The 17,090-nt window shown below is 40.6% G+C and overlaps 1 protein-coding gene across 1 annotated transcript; it reads left to right on the forward strand.

The window, feature by feature from the left end:
- Nucleotides 1-925: 925 nt before the first annotated feature.
- Nucleotides 926-15,887, forward strand: asmt (acetylserotonin O-methyltransferase). Its single transcript, XM_039599729.1, has 9 exons — nucleotides 926-1,031; nucleotides 1,665-1,821; nucleotides 2,435-2,609; nucleotides 2,908-3,037; nucleotides 3,978-4,046; nucleotides 6,800-6,918; nucleotides 12,233-12,373; nucleotides 14,941-15,063; nucleotides 15,546-15,887. The coding sequence occupies exons 2-9, from the start codon at nucleotides 1,720-1,722 to the stop codon at nucleotides 15,761-15,763; spliced, it is 1,077 nt and encodes a 358-aa protein (XP_039455663.1). The 5' UTR covers nucleotides 926-1,031; nucleotides 1,665-1,719; the 3' UTR covers nucleotides 15,764-15,887.
- Nucleotides 15,888-17,090: the final 1,203 nt, after the last annotated feature.

The raw sequence follows: 17,090 nt of genomic DNA on the forward strand, positions 1-17,090 counted from the left end.
AACAAGTTATAAAGAACAGGCAGATCTCCCAACACCACAGGAAAAGGTCACACGTCTGCAGCCTCAACATTCAGCAACTGACTCATCAGCATCCCTGTATAGTCCACCACCTCCAGCCTCAACAGAAGAATGAGGCAGAAACCCAGTCATATTTCTACAGGCAGCTCTAATTCTCTCAAAGGTAAGGAGGAAAGTAGGCTCAATATTTTCTGCTAATTTTTGTAACATTGGCTCATGAGGTTTTTGACTGACCTGTGGGAATACAGCTTCCTGTGGTTCTGGATCAGCTGAAGTGGGCTCTGGGAAGAGACACCTGTGCTTTCTTTAAGAGCTAAAACGGTTGCAAAGCCTTAAAAACACTGTTTTTGCGTTAGAAACTTGTTTCAATTTTACCAGGCATCAAAGCCTGAATGATCATGGCAAGTTCCTTTAGTGTTGGCTAATTGATATCTTCATCCACAGCGCCTGGTGCCATTTTAGAAACAACATCAAAGTAGAAAAAAAATAGTTATAAAAAGAGAAAGGTGGCTGATCACTGCACTGCCACCATGTGTGAGTCATGTAGTAGGTTTTGGAACAGTGGGCTTTATTTTCACCCCCAGAATAAAATATTTTTTCCAAAGTCAAGTATAGTTCAGACCCTTAAAAGAGGTCAACTTCACTGAAGCTCTAATGAAGCACCAGGATACAAAATAACAAACAAACCAAGTATTGATCATTTTGGTACTGGCCAATTTAGGCAATCAAGTGGATCAAACACTGAAAAACTATCTAATAACAAAGAAACAAAAACAAAGGCTTTTTAAATATTTATTTATGTAAAAATCGTCATATTCAAAATAACTAACTAAGGAAGCAAAGAAAATCAACAACATATTTAAGTTAAATACCCCCCTCCCCTCCCCATGTTGTAGCAACACATGGTATGTCCCAATTAGCACTTCTTGTATGTAATAGTGCTCCAGTGGCGGGTAGAAGATTGTTTGGTACCAGCAGACCTCAGAACCCAAGCAGACTCTGGCACAGCTCTGGTAAAACAAGAGAAAATTCGTTATCTGACGTATTTTAACGTTGTTGAGCATAAAGTTAACCAAATGTGTGCTCAACAGATAGAAAGTGCATTACATTAAATACAAAAAAAATCTGGTACAAAACGTTACGTGTGCTGCATATGTTTGTAAGTGTAGTTTGTATCAGAAACTAAGGAGGCTCAGTTATGTTGTATTAAGTCTTGGTTGCTGGCTTTATGTTTGTGTAGCTGCAAGTATGACCATCACAGATTGAATGATTAATGAAATTAAAATGAATAATGTGTACTTCTAAGAAATATGCGGTGACATAGTATCACTTTAGTGCTAATGTATGAAATGTAACCAGAACACTTTGCTCTTTTATGTCCTGTCAAAGAGCTGGCTATCCCACACTGTTGGATTTGTGATGAAATCTGGGTCTGGTATGAGAATGCGGTGGCTGAGTGAGAATGAACAAGGCAGCAGTATTTTCAGAGTTGTTTCTTTGTCTGACACACTGAGCCCATGCTCTAATCTAGGTTATCTGGCTGTAATCAGCTTAGCCCACTGCTACACTCGCTGCTGCTGGGTGGGCACGCTGTGTAGTTTTAGTCTGCCTCTTTTCTTACTGCCATTCATGCAAACCTCTTGCAGGTGTAACAACTGAGAAGGCACTTTTCTCTCTTGTCTGGAAGACCGATCTGTGGCAATGGCTGACAGTGAGAAAATGGTTCCAACTAAGGTGTTGCCTACTGCAGACGTGTACCCTAAAAGAATAATGGAGTATATCGAAGGCTTCCTCATCTCCAAGGTAACATGCATACATCGTATATGTATACAGGGCAAATGCAGACATGCGTTGGATTGTAAACTTGACTTTTCAGTGGTGCATTAACTAATTGGTTAATTATGTAACACAAATTCCAACATAATAATCAGTACATGGTCTATTGTCAAACTATATGGGTCTTGATAGCAAAAACCATCGCATACAGTGCAAAGATGCTGCATGCTGAAGCTTGTTGAGAGGCAAATTACAGTATTTAAGAAACAAAATTTAAGGGTGCTGAAAGAAAAGTCCTTTTACTTCAAACACTTGGTTTGAATAAGTGGACCAAAAAATGCTGGAAATGATGCGAGCCAGAATGTCAGCAAAATTAATAACCTATGTTTGATATGTTGCTTCAAAACAGCAGGCATGTGCCCTTTTTTCCCTTCACCAGTAGTCTCTGATATGTTACATAGTTCGTGCAGGACTTAGCAGCTCTGAGAGGAACTGGCCAAAAGGACTTTCATCTATATTAATCTGTGTAGATGAACCCAATCTTCCCAGTAGAAGTTCATTAATAACGTTCTATAGAAGTCGATTTATTCTATTGTCTTCAGTCACCATATATCTCTATTCTCTCTGCTCACTGACCTAGACATTGTTCACATCCTGCGAGCTGGGTGTGTTTGATGTGTTATTGGGTTCAGAGCGCTCCCTGTCTGCAGAAGAGATCAGTCAGGCTGTGGGTGCGAGTCTGGATGGCACAGAGAGGCTGCTGGCTGCCTGCACTGGGATGCAGATCCTCAACAGACACCAATATGATGGGAAAGGTCAGCTGACACACATCAGTAATACAACTTAAGTGAGCCATGTAGCAGTTCTCATTGCTAATTGTCACTTAAGGTTGAACTAGAAGACAGTTTTAAATATGAACATGGAAGAAAATTGGAATTTACAAGCCCACAATTTAACACTTGTGATCGATTATTGTAATTTATCTGTCTGGAGATTCACTTCCTACCTGCGCACCTCCCCTTCATCACATATCACTTCATCTCAAATATGAAGTAAAAGGGTTGCATGCATTCATTCAGCAATTTACTCCTCCTCTTCTCCCATGTGTCTCAGTGTCTTACAGTAACACTGAGCAAGCCAGGCTCTACCTCACGCGCTCCAGTCCTTTGTCCCTCTACCAGTCCATCCATTACCATTCCAAAACAATCTACCTCTGCTGGCACTATCTGACTGATGCCGTCAGGTTGGTACACTGAACATCACCACATCACAAGCTTAGAAATTTATCCAGTGTCCAGGTTGAGAACTGCCATCCAATTTAAATGTTATCAAAATGTTTTTTAATGATCAAACCAATTTTCTAATTTGGTTTTTCTCAATACTTGACAGACCACTTGTCAAGCACTCAGTGATATGTGTTGCTCATTAGATCATTACCTTTTTAGTATTACAGCGGTAAGCTCCCATTTCTATTAAACTGTTTATTTTAAGTAAAATATTAAATCTATGCTTTATGTTGTGCTGGAAAATTGAACAATGCCTGGCACACTAAAGTACTTCTGTAACCACTGGAGAAAGGCGATGAATAAAAACCCTAAACAGTAACTTTTGCAACTTCCAAACCAGTGTCTGAAAAGCTGGTGTCTACCAGCTAGTGAGGGGTTTCTGTGCAGTGTGTGTCATAAAGTTGGCATTTAATAACTCTTGCACATGCTTGGAGTTTAAGATTTAGTTTAAGAATGAAAGCATACAAAAGTGGGGCAGCAATAGGCTGCCAGAGTACAAGTTTTGACACGTAGCCTAAAGATTGTGGCGTTTGGGCTGGATTTCATGATTTAACATCATCCTAAAATTGATTTGATTCTCATATCCGGGAATGGGCTGCCAGCAGATTTCAGGCAGTGTGACTGAATGAACTGTTGCTGTAGTTCATCTAAAACGCTGAAAAACCATTCAGTGAAGATGTCAAAGGACAAAGACACTTTGATCAAAATGACTAATTTGATCTTGCAGGAGCTGAACGAAGCATGTGCCACTTACCAAATTGGGATATAATCTTATGAACGGACTGTGAAATTCTCACGTATCATAGGAGTTGAATATGATTAGTGAAGTCTCATGTAACCAGATAATTGCATGTTATGCTTGTCATATAAAGTAATTCTTTCTTTGCCTTATCCCAGAGAGGGAAGAAACCAGTATGAAAAGGCTTTTGGAGTCAGCTCTGGAGACCTGTTTGAAGCAATCTACAGGTGAGAAGCTCTCTCTGTGGTAAACAGACGAAATACACACTTTACCACATTTGCATTCCATCCATGTCTCTCCATCTTAAGCCTGTCTGTCACGGTTTTTTCTCTTTACAATAACTGTCTGGAATTCATTTGAAGGCAGGTATTGTGTGAGGGAGAGTGAGACAGAGGGGGGGTGTGGACAGGCAGTGATGTTAGGAAGCTTGGGGTAAAGAGAATGCAACCGCCATTGTCCTTTAGGACTGGTGTGTTTATAGTATCTAGTGCCGGCAGTTTTAACGCTTCACTGATCTGCTGGTCGGCTGTGTTCAGGGGTCACATGCAATAAAAATTCACACTTTGTTTGCTAATAGGTTTTGAGCAGTCTCCCCGAGGCCATGCACTGTAAATCACTGCCAGAAACAAATGGCACAAACGGCGAAATAAAACATCCTTATGGCATGATATGCAAAACTTTGATGGTTTATTTTCCATAGGACTGAAAAGCACCAAAGTAAAGATGTCTTTAGTGTAGTAAACCTGAGCACACATTAAGCAGGATATCAATAAAGCTAAATTTTCTTTGTACTTGCAGTTTTCAGTGTTTTGTACTTTGAAACTGCAGCTGGTATAACTGAATAAACCTCATTAACAAAGATGCATGCAAAAACTATGAAGCATACACAAGTAAAACAATACACCTTTGTGCTGATGACTCTGCAGTTGAATGTTAATTGACTGTAAATGAAAATGCCCTACATGAGAGAATTTCTGCACCTGCGCACAGTTTAATGTGGAGAAGCAGTTGTTTGTCCCAGCTGATTCCCCCTGTGAATACTGTGGGTAAATTGGTAAGGGGGAAAACAACCACTGAAATCAGTGCATTCTTGGAGTGCTGCAGCAGGGAGCAGGATGATTCAAAACTGGCTGGATGAGTCACTCCTGTTTACTCACAGCCATTTAACCAGTCATGTACAGCACCTGAATAATTTACAGCAAAGTCTCATCTAAAGCTCGAGTTCTTATACTTGAGAAAGCAGATGATTTGGAGGGAACGGGGTCTGGCTTTAGTGATCTGTGATACACATGCCATTTAATAGTAAAACACTTTACTGAGTTTACTGAGATGAGTTTTATTTGACTTGGAGGGTTTCAGAATCAGATTTCTTGTCAAATTGAGGATTACATATAAATAGAAACAATCACTGGCTGAATTTGTGCTTCTGGATGAAATTGACAGGAAATGCAGATGTTGAAGCACTGCGAAACAGATTTCCCTAACTTGGTTATTTGAGTCCTTACTAAGATTGGGATTGTCACAAAATCATGGATTACTTGTAATGCTCTGCCTGACTTTACTTGGGTTGGTTGTGGCTCCAAACATGAATGTTACCAGCAGGAAAGCTGTGCTGGTGAACAAACTATAAAACATAACTCATAGCATGGCTGAAAGGCATCTGTTTGCCTTTTGGAACTTTAATTTATCTGCCATGATAAATGCCCCTACAGTAGATCTGCAAATTGAAAGAAAAAATGGGCCCCATCAGTATATTGTCTGGGCTCTAAAATGCAGACTAGCTGGCTGGAGTCCTGTGTGGAATCTGCATGTGCTGTCTGGGGATTCTGGCTTCCTCGCAGAGTCCAAAGATGTGCATGCTGGAGTAACCAATTCTAAATTGCTCATATGTTTAAATGGGTGTAAATCTTATTTCTGCAATAGACTGTTGACCTGTACTGTGTGTGTGTGTGTGTGTGTGTAAACCACCTCTTGCCCAATGATCTTTGGAATAGGCTGCAGCCACCCCCACAACTCTTAATCTAAACAAGCTTACTTTTGCTGTCATTTTGGGGCATTTAAACATCTGAACCTGCGGGGATTGTACTTTATACTGGCTCCAGTATAATGGAACATGGCTCACATGTCTCCTATCAGCTGTCAGTGCAGGAATACACTGCAATAGTTTGTCAGAAAACATGACAACACTTGGTGAATCATATTTTAAGCAATGCTGCTCAAACTATTCTATTGCAGCCAGGAGGACAAGGCTGGAGCAACAGAAAGCCATTAGCTAGGTCTCCAGCAAGTGCAGAGATGATGGAGACTGGGGGATGTTGACAATATAAGACATGTCATGCAGTTCTAATTATCATGACGTGGACAAGGACAGAAAACCAGGCTAAGCACATTTTACTCAATAGAACTAGAGATGGGATGAGAGTTCAAGTAAATGTATTCCTCATGAAGGAAAACGACTGAAGATTGTCGTTGGGGGCATTCATCATTCTGTACCCCAAATGTTTTCAAATTGAAGATGACAGTCTGCTGTTTGGCCTCACAGTCATTTCATCTTTTCCCATCCACTGCAGTCAGTGTCTGAAGCAACAATGATTCACTTTCAAAGTTCCTCTTGAGGTCACTGTGTCGTCTGAAGGCGGTTTGTGCATCAGATGGAAATAGCTTTTGCTACCCTGAAGTTTGGATAAATTCTGTTACAAACTGGAGGCTGTTTGCATGCACATTGCCCTCATGGCAGGGTGGAGTGTTGGTTGATGAGGTGGAGACTCCTCAGAGCAGCAGCAGTCACCACAGGCTCTTCTGTTCTGCCTCACCCTGTCTCGCACGCACACAACATGGTGTCCCCACAGGGCAAAACTTTGTACGAGAGGCTGTGTGTGTGGCAGCAAGAAGCCTCCTTTAGGTGATTGCTTACAGAAAATGAAGCTTTTGCTACAATGCAGTGAGACGATTGTATTAACAATGTTTCTCGTGTGTGTAGGTCGAATGAGGAAATGGTGAAATTTATGCAGTTAATGCACTCCATCTGGAACATCTGTGGTAAGGATGTGGTCACAGCCTTTGACCTTTCACCCTTCAAAGTCATCTGTGACCTTGGAGGTAAGTTTTCATCTTACTTCCATAAGTCTGTCCGTCCAAGGTTGTCTTAACTGAGCAGCTGCTGGGTCAGCCTCACATTTGCAGTGTATACATCTGTGATATTTGATCTCCCCACACCTTCTGAGTCGAGGACTTCAGTTACCTTTTGGTAACCATGACTCGGACCTGATGGGATGGCAAATACTACATCAGAAAAACCTGTGCGTTTTACAAACCGCTTTCATCCATCAGTGTTGTCTTTTGCTCTTAATATGTGAAATGTTTTTGAGCAACATGCTCTTTGACAATAAAAATGGCTTCAAAGTGTCAAAGCAATAAGTTAACATGCTGCGACCAAATGCAGGGTTCAGTAATATCTACCACATCTACAACCAATCCCAAAAAGTCTGGATGCTGTGCAGGGTTTCTAATCCTATAAAGCCATCATTTCTTCATATTAGAACAACAAAGATGTTTAAACAGATTCATTCCTGAAAAATATGAGCTCAGCTTAAATTTGAGGCAACCCGATCTCAGTTTGGATGGATTAGTATGCATTTTATTTATTGTATTTTTTAATTTTATTTATTTATTGGAATTATTTCGGCAGCTGAAAGAAGACTTGGAATGAGTTAAGTGGCAACAGGTCGGTGAGATTGAAAAACTGGCCACCTTCTAGGATGCTCGTTTATACTCAGTCTGCAAAGAATTACATTTGCAAACTGTGGAAAAATCTATTCCATAATGTCAAGACTTTGAACATCTATAGTATAACAGAACCAGCATCTGGATTAATCTCCTCACAGGCCAAAACTTGGTATTCGTTAGCTGCGATGGTGGTTTAAGTTCTTGGAGCCTGATTTGGCTTATTTGCTGCTCTCTTCTGAGTCATACTTGTTAAAATCTGTAATTCTCTTTGGAAAAATATGAATTAAAGAGGAACCATCTGGCTTATCAGCACTCTGTTCAAATGCCTGCATCTCTGATGATATGAGGGTGGATTAGTATCTGTACTATTGGTAACTTCCAAATCTGGAAAATGAGAATCTGTGCTGAAAAGCATATGCAGATTTTAGAGCAACAGATGATCTCCTTAAGATGTCTTTCAGGGAAGGCCTTCTACATTTCAGTAAGATGATGCCAGACCACATTTTCCATCTATTACAACAGGGTCACATCAGCACAGTGGAGTCCGGGTGCTGAACTGCTTTGCAGTGCATTGCAGTACTGCTTCTACCAAAACACGTGACTCATTAAACAAAATCCAGATTTCCAGGGTTAAGCAGGTAGAATCTCATTCCAGACAAGACTGGAACAACAAATATTTTCACACTTTACACACCATCCAACATTTTGGTGGATTGTATTTAACTTGATTCTACAGGTATGGAGACGCATGACAAATGTATATCCTGTTAACCTTATCACAGGAGGTTCCCCACAAACTAGAATTGGGCACAAATCAGTAAATACAATTGTAACAGCTGTTGAACTGAACAGCTTGTGTGCCTTTTTAAAAAAATATGTGAATGTGAAACTAGATGCTGCTCACAGCAGCCAGCAGTCTTTGGATACTTGAAAGGAAGCTTTCTTCACTGTTCTGCGTGTACTGCTTTAAGTCAGATTTATTCATAGTGTCTTTTGAATAGCAGGTTTCTTACAAAATGCTTTACAAGGAGAGCAAATGGCACAATGAATAAAATTTGAGGGAGAGAAATACTGAACAAACACAATAAGAACAGAGCTTGTAAAGAGATGCAGGAAAGCCAGCCAACAATGGAACAGATCAAAAAGCATAGAGGAACAAATAAAAGGGTAGTCACAGGAGTTTTCTTCAATCCCAAAAATGCTATGAATAAAAGCTGGAAAAGGCTTTTGTCTGAGATATTGAGTCAGTTGCCATCATGCGACTCAAGCTGAGCTAGGAGCTCAGTGTATTCTCAGCTCTGTACTTCAGTACTGGGTGATATTACAATGCAGCAATTGTAGTCGGTGGGCAGAGCCACCTGACTTCAATGGTGGTGCCTGCATTAAAATGCTGATGCTTATCCCTGAAACTCCAGTATTCATGTTTAAGAGAATCTGTGCTGTACAAACTGGGTGAACAACTGAACAGACACTCAACCCATACTGACCTTTAGTTCACTGAGAACAGATGCAGCATCTACTTTGACTATCACTGTACCACGGGTGGCTGCATTGTAACACCACTACTGACCACAGAGGGGCGCTGTGAAGCCAATAAAAGCACAACCTCTCTCACATGGAACCCTACATGTGTACAGTGTTTTACCCACCCCTCTGTGGCTTTCTCAGCATGGGCTTGTATGTTCATGCTTATGCATGACGCTGCATCCCTGAAAGGTGTGCGCTGGGGAAACAGTAGGAGCCTCAAGGGCACGACTGCAGCATCCCATCTAGACTGTCTCACACAGCATCTGTTGTGTCTGTGCACACCTGCTGCTCAGGAGCTCTTTCTGTCCAGCACTCTGTCAACTAGTTGGTTTGGATTACAAACCACACTGTGTGCACATCTCTGGAGAGACCCTTCCCTGGATTTATTTACATTTATTTTAATGTGACATTTAATTGCAATTTAAAAGGCATGTTTTTGTTTAAAATGGATAATCAACTTAAAGGTTACAACCACTGTTAAACCTCTAAAATGTAAACTGACATCTCGGTATCTTAAATCCCCCCCCCCAATTCGTGGGAATTTCTGTAATGAGAGACTTGCAGAATACGGTTTTAAGAAATGCTATTATAAACAGTAATGAAAATTATGACAGCTAGGAGAAGAACAAAAACAAGCCCACTATAGCTTGTTAGTGTTTACAGTTTATTACAGCTGTTGAAACGTCTGATTCTAGGCTATGCCACTAAGGTATCAGGAGGTAGTCGCAGCAAAAATGAAAGCAAGTCATTTTCATCTTTATATGTGGCCAAGTTAACTTAATCAGTTGGGACAATTTGTAATGTCTTACAAACTGGCCCAATTCCCAGAACTGGTTTGCATGTATACATTTGGGCATTTGTGCTGACCTGAAATTGGTTTGGTAGTGCCGGCTCTTACTATAGACAGGACATTCAAAAGTAGCCAAATCTTTGTGGGGAAAACATCATTTTCTACCCTGCTGTGGGGATATGAATGTTAAGTCACATGTCTTCACTATAACAGACATGGGAGCTGTGTCCCAAACCCTGACACCAAAGTGAATGAGGTTCATTGTGTCTAATAGGACTCAAATTTAGTTACATCTAGGTACACGCCTACAAATAAACTAATTGTTTCCTTTTGATCATGGTGACTGCATAACAAGCAAACTGAAACTTTTTTGCACATTTCAAGCTACTTTCATGTTAATCAATTTGTTTCTCTGCAAACAGATTTTAAGACATCAGAATATATCTGATGGACAGGGTGTTTTAATGTTAGACTGCAAACAAAATCAAAGTATTAAAGAAATGCTACTTAAAGCAGCAGTGTCATTCTGATGACTTTACTGAAATTAAATTGGCTCATCCATAAAACTGAGGCAACTGCAAAAGACAGGCGGTCAAATATTTACGTCTTAAGGCTAATATATCCTGACCTCTAACCCCTAGCATGGCTCCACTTCAATCTGCACACTTGTCAGTAAGCATCTCTCTGGGGTGTATTGGGCCTTCCCCAAAGGAAATCCTCTTCAGCTCCAGTCCCCAGCTTGAAAAAGACCGTCTGGTTTAAAGAAAAAAGTAGTTATGCTGAAGCTTGTTCTGAAAGCTGCTCCAGAGCAACAGAGGCATTACTTGACTGTTCACAGGCTGAGCAGTACTCCCCATTGTGAGGGATGTGCAAAATAAAGTTGCCCCTTCAGTGACTCTTCTGTGACTGCACTGGATGCAGATGTAGTCAACAATATCCAGCTGACACAATACTGGTGGAGTGCAAACCAGAATGAGTTTGATGGATTTAAACTGTGTGCAATGAACAAAGAACTCCACGAGAATATAATCCTAATTCTTTATCATTTTTATTTAAATGACCATGTGGACAAAAATTCAGGAAACTTGCACTTGTGACATTTACTAGTTTAAAATGCAGCAACAACTGTAGTATTGCTATAATCTCAAACCGTCATCAAAGGATTTCATTAACAAACTGAGACAGTCAGGTCAGCTGGGGGGGGGACTCCAACAGCATATTGTGTTTGGTTTTGCTTCCCCTTGTTGCTCTTTGATTTTTCTCCTCTACTGACCCCTGTTTGATGTGAGCCAAATATGGTATTAGAGGTGTGTGTGTGTGTGTGTGTGTGTGTGTGTGGGGCTATAGAAAGCTCTGTAAGAATACAATATAGTGGCAACAGCTCACACTAGGAGGAAGGCTCTACAGGGCTAGATGGTTTGGCCTATATGCCCACACAAACACCAGCCTGAGTCTGACTGGCTTTGTAGGTTTGTGTAAAGTGAAATCCTTTGATCCTGTATTCTACCTCACTGTCTCACTCGGTCACATTCACACATTCTCAATCTAACTTTCTCTTGTCCAATCAATCTTTCTATATGTCACTCTCAATTTTTAAATTCAGTTTGCTTTATGAGGCGTAAAAGATGGTAATAATGGGGCCAAAGCCTGAAGTTGAAGGATTGATATTTTCACATTAACTCATTATTTCCACCCATGTGCATGTTTGTTCATATCCTCATTTCAAAGTTCTCTTCCCATCTCATCAAGTCCGATTTCCAGTCAAAGTTCTCAGAGGAACACTAATGGCTTCTTTTGAACTCCTAAATGCTAATGTCATGTTAAAATGCACACCGAGGATGCCTGCATGCTCATGTTTAGCTTGTCTAAAAAATTTGCTTGCTCACTAGATCCTCACTGGTGGAAGGGTGACCTACTAATGGCACTAAAGGAAAAGTTGGACCGTCACCAAAGTGGAAAACGAAGCGATCCTCTATGCACTTTAAATATTTGTTTATCCAGCCTAAATAGACTTCAATGATGAAATGGACTGCTGTGAAATTTGTGCACAGACTGTTGCTTGAGAGAACAGGCAGCTTGCATAGCTAAAATGATTTCAAATGCATTCCAGCATAAAGGTTGATATTCAGATGTCTAATCAGACTAAAACTGATTAGTCGAATCAAGTAATTTGTTCTGCTCTGATTTATTGGCATGAATGTTAGCTGAACCATATTCCCAAAGCCACCGCATACAAATCATGCAAATAAATAACCAGATTCTACCTGAAAGCATCTGTTCCGCTCGTATGGCTGCACTTTTGAGTGATGCACTCCCTTAATGAAGACCGTATTCATTGTGCTATAACTAAAGGTAATTCTCCCTCTCCAGGCTGCAGTGGGGCATTAGCCAAGCACTGCACGTCAGCCTACCCAGAATGCACTGTGACAATCTTTGACCTCCCCAAGGTGGTGCACATGTCGAAGGAACACTTTATCAAGGAGGATGACCAGAGGATAAGCTTTCATGAAGGTAACACCATTATTACTCGGCGAAACCCCTGATGGATGCATCAAAAGCAGGAATAAGTCTCAATATAACATGTTTTTCCATTATGCGGTGTTTGTTTCTTTTTCTACTCAGTATATTGGTGTCCATAACATAATTACATCGGTTATTGACAAGCAGTCTACACTTGGATACACTCCGAGCTCTTGTGTTTACATGTGGTTTTAAAAGGACTCATTATCTCACTTCTGTTGCATTTTGATAAGATCTAAATATGCAAATTGCATAAACAGAGCAAGGGGTTGTCAGCAAAACTGGCAGATACTGAGGTTGTGGAAATTAAAGACAGGAGCTACGTGACCATTTAGGTTATGTGGACTTATCCTAATGAAATGACAATGAAGGTTTTGTGTAGCTAAAACCTTTTCTTCAGTTCTTACTCAAGACATCAGTGAACTATGCCATTTTTGTAGCTGACATGTTTTGTTTTTCACAAAAATGGATTCTAATTTGAATTTTTCTTTTTTTTTTTCTTCAAAAATCTGTTTGACTTTTTGCAAAAACAAATTCTCCAGATCTTTTAGGAAATGGTTGATAGTAAACACAAAAGCATACATTTGGTCTCAAGGTAGGTCTCCCCTCTTGATGCATTCTCAATCATCCATTCTTGGAACAGTATAATCTCAAAGTTTTATCTGTTCATCTGGACGTAAGCGTCCAGATGAACATGTGTTTAAACCCATTTTGCACAGATACATGTATTGATCTGTTTTCAGCAAGTTGACTTCACCTGCAAAATATCCATGAACTGGATACTATCCATGTCGGCCAGCTCTAAATATACACCCTCTGGCTACTTTGTTAGGTATACGTGGTCTGCGACAATATTCAGGTAGGCTGTGGTGTTTAAATGATGTTTACTTGTATTTGCTTAGTTGTTTACTAAATGTTTGAGGTGTGTACTAAAGGGCCCAAAGGTGTCAAGCAAATATCTAAAAAAGGGGCCTGGCAAAAAGTTTGGGAACCACTGTCCTACACATTACATCAGTCTGAACCATTGATCCAAAGCGGGATTCAATTCAGTTTTATTTGTATAGCGACAAATCACGACAACAGTCGCCTCAAGGCGCTTTATATTATAAGGTAGACTCTACAATAATGCAGAGGAAAAACCCCCAAATCATATGACCCCTATGAGCAAGCACTTTGGCAACAATGGGAAGGAAAAACTCCCTTTTAACAGGAAGAAACCTCTGACAGAACCAGGCTCAGGGAGGGGCGGCCATCTGCTGCGACCCGTTCGGGGGAGAGAAGGAAGACAGGATAATAGACATGCTGTGGAAGAGAGCCAGCGATTAATAAAAAGTGTGATTCAATGCAGAGGTCTCGAATCATAGGATGGGTTCATGCTTTCATGTTTACGCCAAGTTCTGAGCCTACCCTTCCCAGTAGATCAGCATTTTTGGAAATGCTCAAACCAGCCTGTTTGACACAAATGGCTGTGCTGCATTCAAATCCTTTCCCCAACATTTCTGATGTTTGAACTTCAGCAGGGACAATGTTGGATAAAAGCATTAAGCTCCTTGTGATTGGCAGTCTAGAGATTCAACAAATAGCTGAACAGGTGTACCTAACAAAATGGCCAGTAAGTTTGAACCATATTGGCCTATAATGCCTGTCGTTACTGCATAATGTCTTAAAATCACTGATCTCAAAACAAGCAGAATGAGAATTTTGATGTTGTCAAATGAGTGTCATTCTCCCAGAGTTGGTGTGGTGTGCTGAAAACATTGGGTAGAATACTAAATTTTTACTTCCTGCTTCATTTTTTTTTTAATGTTTATTGTTACCTTCAACACAGCAGCTATTGTAAGGTGGAGCGCAGGTTTGCAGCAGATGGCAATCTTAAACCCAGACACAAAATTGCTTCCTGCTGTTCTAGCCATCATGGTGTTGAGCACAATGGAAGCTGTAACATGGCATTTTTAGGAGTGTTGGCCTCAGTGTTTCATTTCATAACTTACAAATATGCAGACACGCTTACAATGGGCATGGAAAAATTGTTACTGTTTGGGCACTGATATTACAGTTTCCCTGATAACTATCAGCACAAGACAGCAGCTGGAGATATGCTCTAGTAATTTTTAGGTTGCATGCATTTTATAACGGACATCATCCTTTAGTAGTAATTAGGTTTGAAAATGTAAACCACTAATCGAATCATGTCTTACTACTTGAAGGCTTGTCAACAGAATTATTAATTACATGGAATAATTAAATCAAAGGGAAGCACTCAGCCTAGTTTGAGTCACTAACTTGACATACTCGTTCCACCAACACATATCAAACGTACACTTTTAATCATGGCCGCTCTGTTTACATTTCTGCTGCATGTCTAGATGCATATGGCTCACCTGTTCAGGAGCATCCCTTCCACTTTAGCCTTGACTTATAGGTTAAATTCAGAGCCTAGAACTCCCATTCACATAATCTATTCATTAGAACTGGATGACTGAAATGCAGCTGTGTCTTAGGAATTCAATGGAGGGAGTTTTAAAATGTGCATATGGATGTTTTTTTTTCTTTCTCAGGGGACTTCTTCAAAGACTCTCTACCAGAAGCTGAACTCTATATTCTGGCAAGAATCCTCCATGACTGGACAGACGAACGCTGCGTAGAGCTACTCCAGAGAATCTATAAAGCCTGCAAACCAGGTCTGAGCATATCTGAGTGTGAAAGGGATGAGCGCTTTTCTTCTTTTTTTCTTCTGCTTGAAATGAGACAGCAGATTGTATCCCCACAATGCAGCTGATCCCAGAAAAATCTGTCCTTCTGACTTTGATCAAAGTCAGACACAAAGCAGTCGACTCTATCACAGAACAGAGGGCAGCAAGAGAAAAATGAGAAAGTCAGGATATTGAATAGTGTCACAGTGCCAGCTTACAGAAGGAAGTGGGGTTTAAAAGCAGACCTGGGCCCAGATTTGGCTTATGCCACTCATTAACCATAATCACCATCTGAAAGGTGTCCCGATATAGCAACACCTAGTAGGGGTCATCACGTTGGATCGACTGGTTTAACTTTTTTTTTGTTTGTTTTTTTTTCTTTCAAACCTGTCACTACACTTTGCCAGGACACTTTATTTAAAGTGGGGGGGGAAAAGGAACTGAAGCAGGTATTTTTATCCCTGCTATAGGAGGTGCTGTGCTGGTGGTGGAGGCGCTGCTCAATGAGGATGGTTCTGGCCCGCTTACAACTCAGCTCTACTCCCTGAACATGCTGGTGCAGACGGAGGGCAGAGAGAGGACAGATGTTCAGTATGCTGCCCTGTTGACTGCTGCCGGATTCACCAACATCCGGCACTGCCTCACTGGGAAGATCTATGATGCGGTGCTGGGACACAAAAAGGCATAAGATGAAGAAAATTAATGCTGTACCAGGAGTGAAGCCTCACATCACCTGGGGAAAAAAAATCATTCCCTTCCTGTGTGTTTTCACTTTTCCCATCTGAAGTTTCAAAATAAAGTCTTGAGCATGACTACAGCGTCGCATTTCTGATTGCATAATCAAAGGTTTGACTCTTGATATTGAAACTAATGTCCTTGTTTTGGACATTAATCTGTATGACAGGAAATTTCATCAGGTTTCTGAGAAGGAACGAGAGGTGCCCTGTATGTCACTAGTAAGGACCATAAAGAAGCTGAAAAGGTCTCAAAAACAAAGCCTGAGGCTGGTCTCCAAATTGGAAACTTTATCTCCAGACTGTTCAATCTGAGTCGTCTCTGATGTACTCATTTTAAATCTTGTCTATATTCGGTGCTCCCAGTGAAAATCTTAACATCTTCAGCTCGGCCTCCCTTTGTTTTCACTGCCTCCAAACCACACATCATAGCAGGGGTGTCTATCAATCAAATTTTATTTATATAGCACATTTTAAAGACCGAAGTACACCAAAGTGCTTTCCAGTAAAATCATGATACAGATAAAAATCACAATATAAAATATAAATTACAGATATATAAAATAATTACATAATCTAAATGCAAAGCCAGATGTAAATTACCCTAATTAGCCTTGAATGCCAGGTTAAACAAATACGTTTTTAGACGTGATTTTAAAAGACTGAATGGAATCTGATGCGCGAAGAGGAAGAGTATTCCATAACCTGGGTGCGGCAAAGGCACGGTCTCCTCTGGTCTTCAGCCGAGACCTAAGTTGCACTAAGAGCAGTTGGCCCAATGATCTTAGTGCTCTCTCAGGGCTATACAGACAGAGGAGATCAGCTAGGTAGTCAGGTGCCATATTGTTTAGGATTTTATAGGTAAACAATAAAATTTTAAAATCCGATATTTAATAGGAAGCCAATGTAAGTTGGCCAGAACAGGGGTGATAGAATCATACTTTCTAGTGCAGGTCAAGAGACGTGCTGCGGCATTTTGGACCAGCTGCAATTGCTGAAGAAGAGAAGATTGTAGGCCCAAGTAAAGAGAATTACAATAATCCAGTCTTGAAGTGATGAAAGCATGAATGAGTTTGTCCAGATCTTTGCGTCGTATATACGGTTTAGCCTTAGAAATTAGGCGTAGTTGGTGAAAGCTGGTTTTTACCACAGTAGAGACCTGTTTATCTAGTTTGAAGGAACTATCCATGAAAACTCAGATTCCTAGCAGCTTCAGTAAGGTGACTAGCAACAGGCCCAAGTGTGCCAGTCAGTTGTCCCAGAGGCATATTTCTATCAAAA

Source organism: Oreochromis aureus, linkage group 16 (assembly GCF_013358895.1).
Source record: "Oreochromis aureus strain Israel breed Guangdong linkage group 16, ZZ_aureus, whole genome shotgun sequence".
Classification (NCBI taxonomy): Eukaryota; Metazoa; Chordata; class Actinopteri; order Cichliformes; family Cichlidae; genus Oreochromis; species Oreochromis aureus.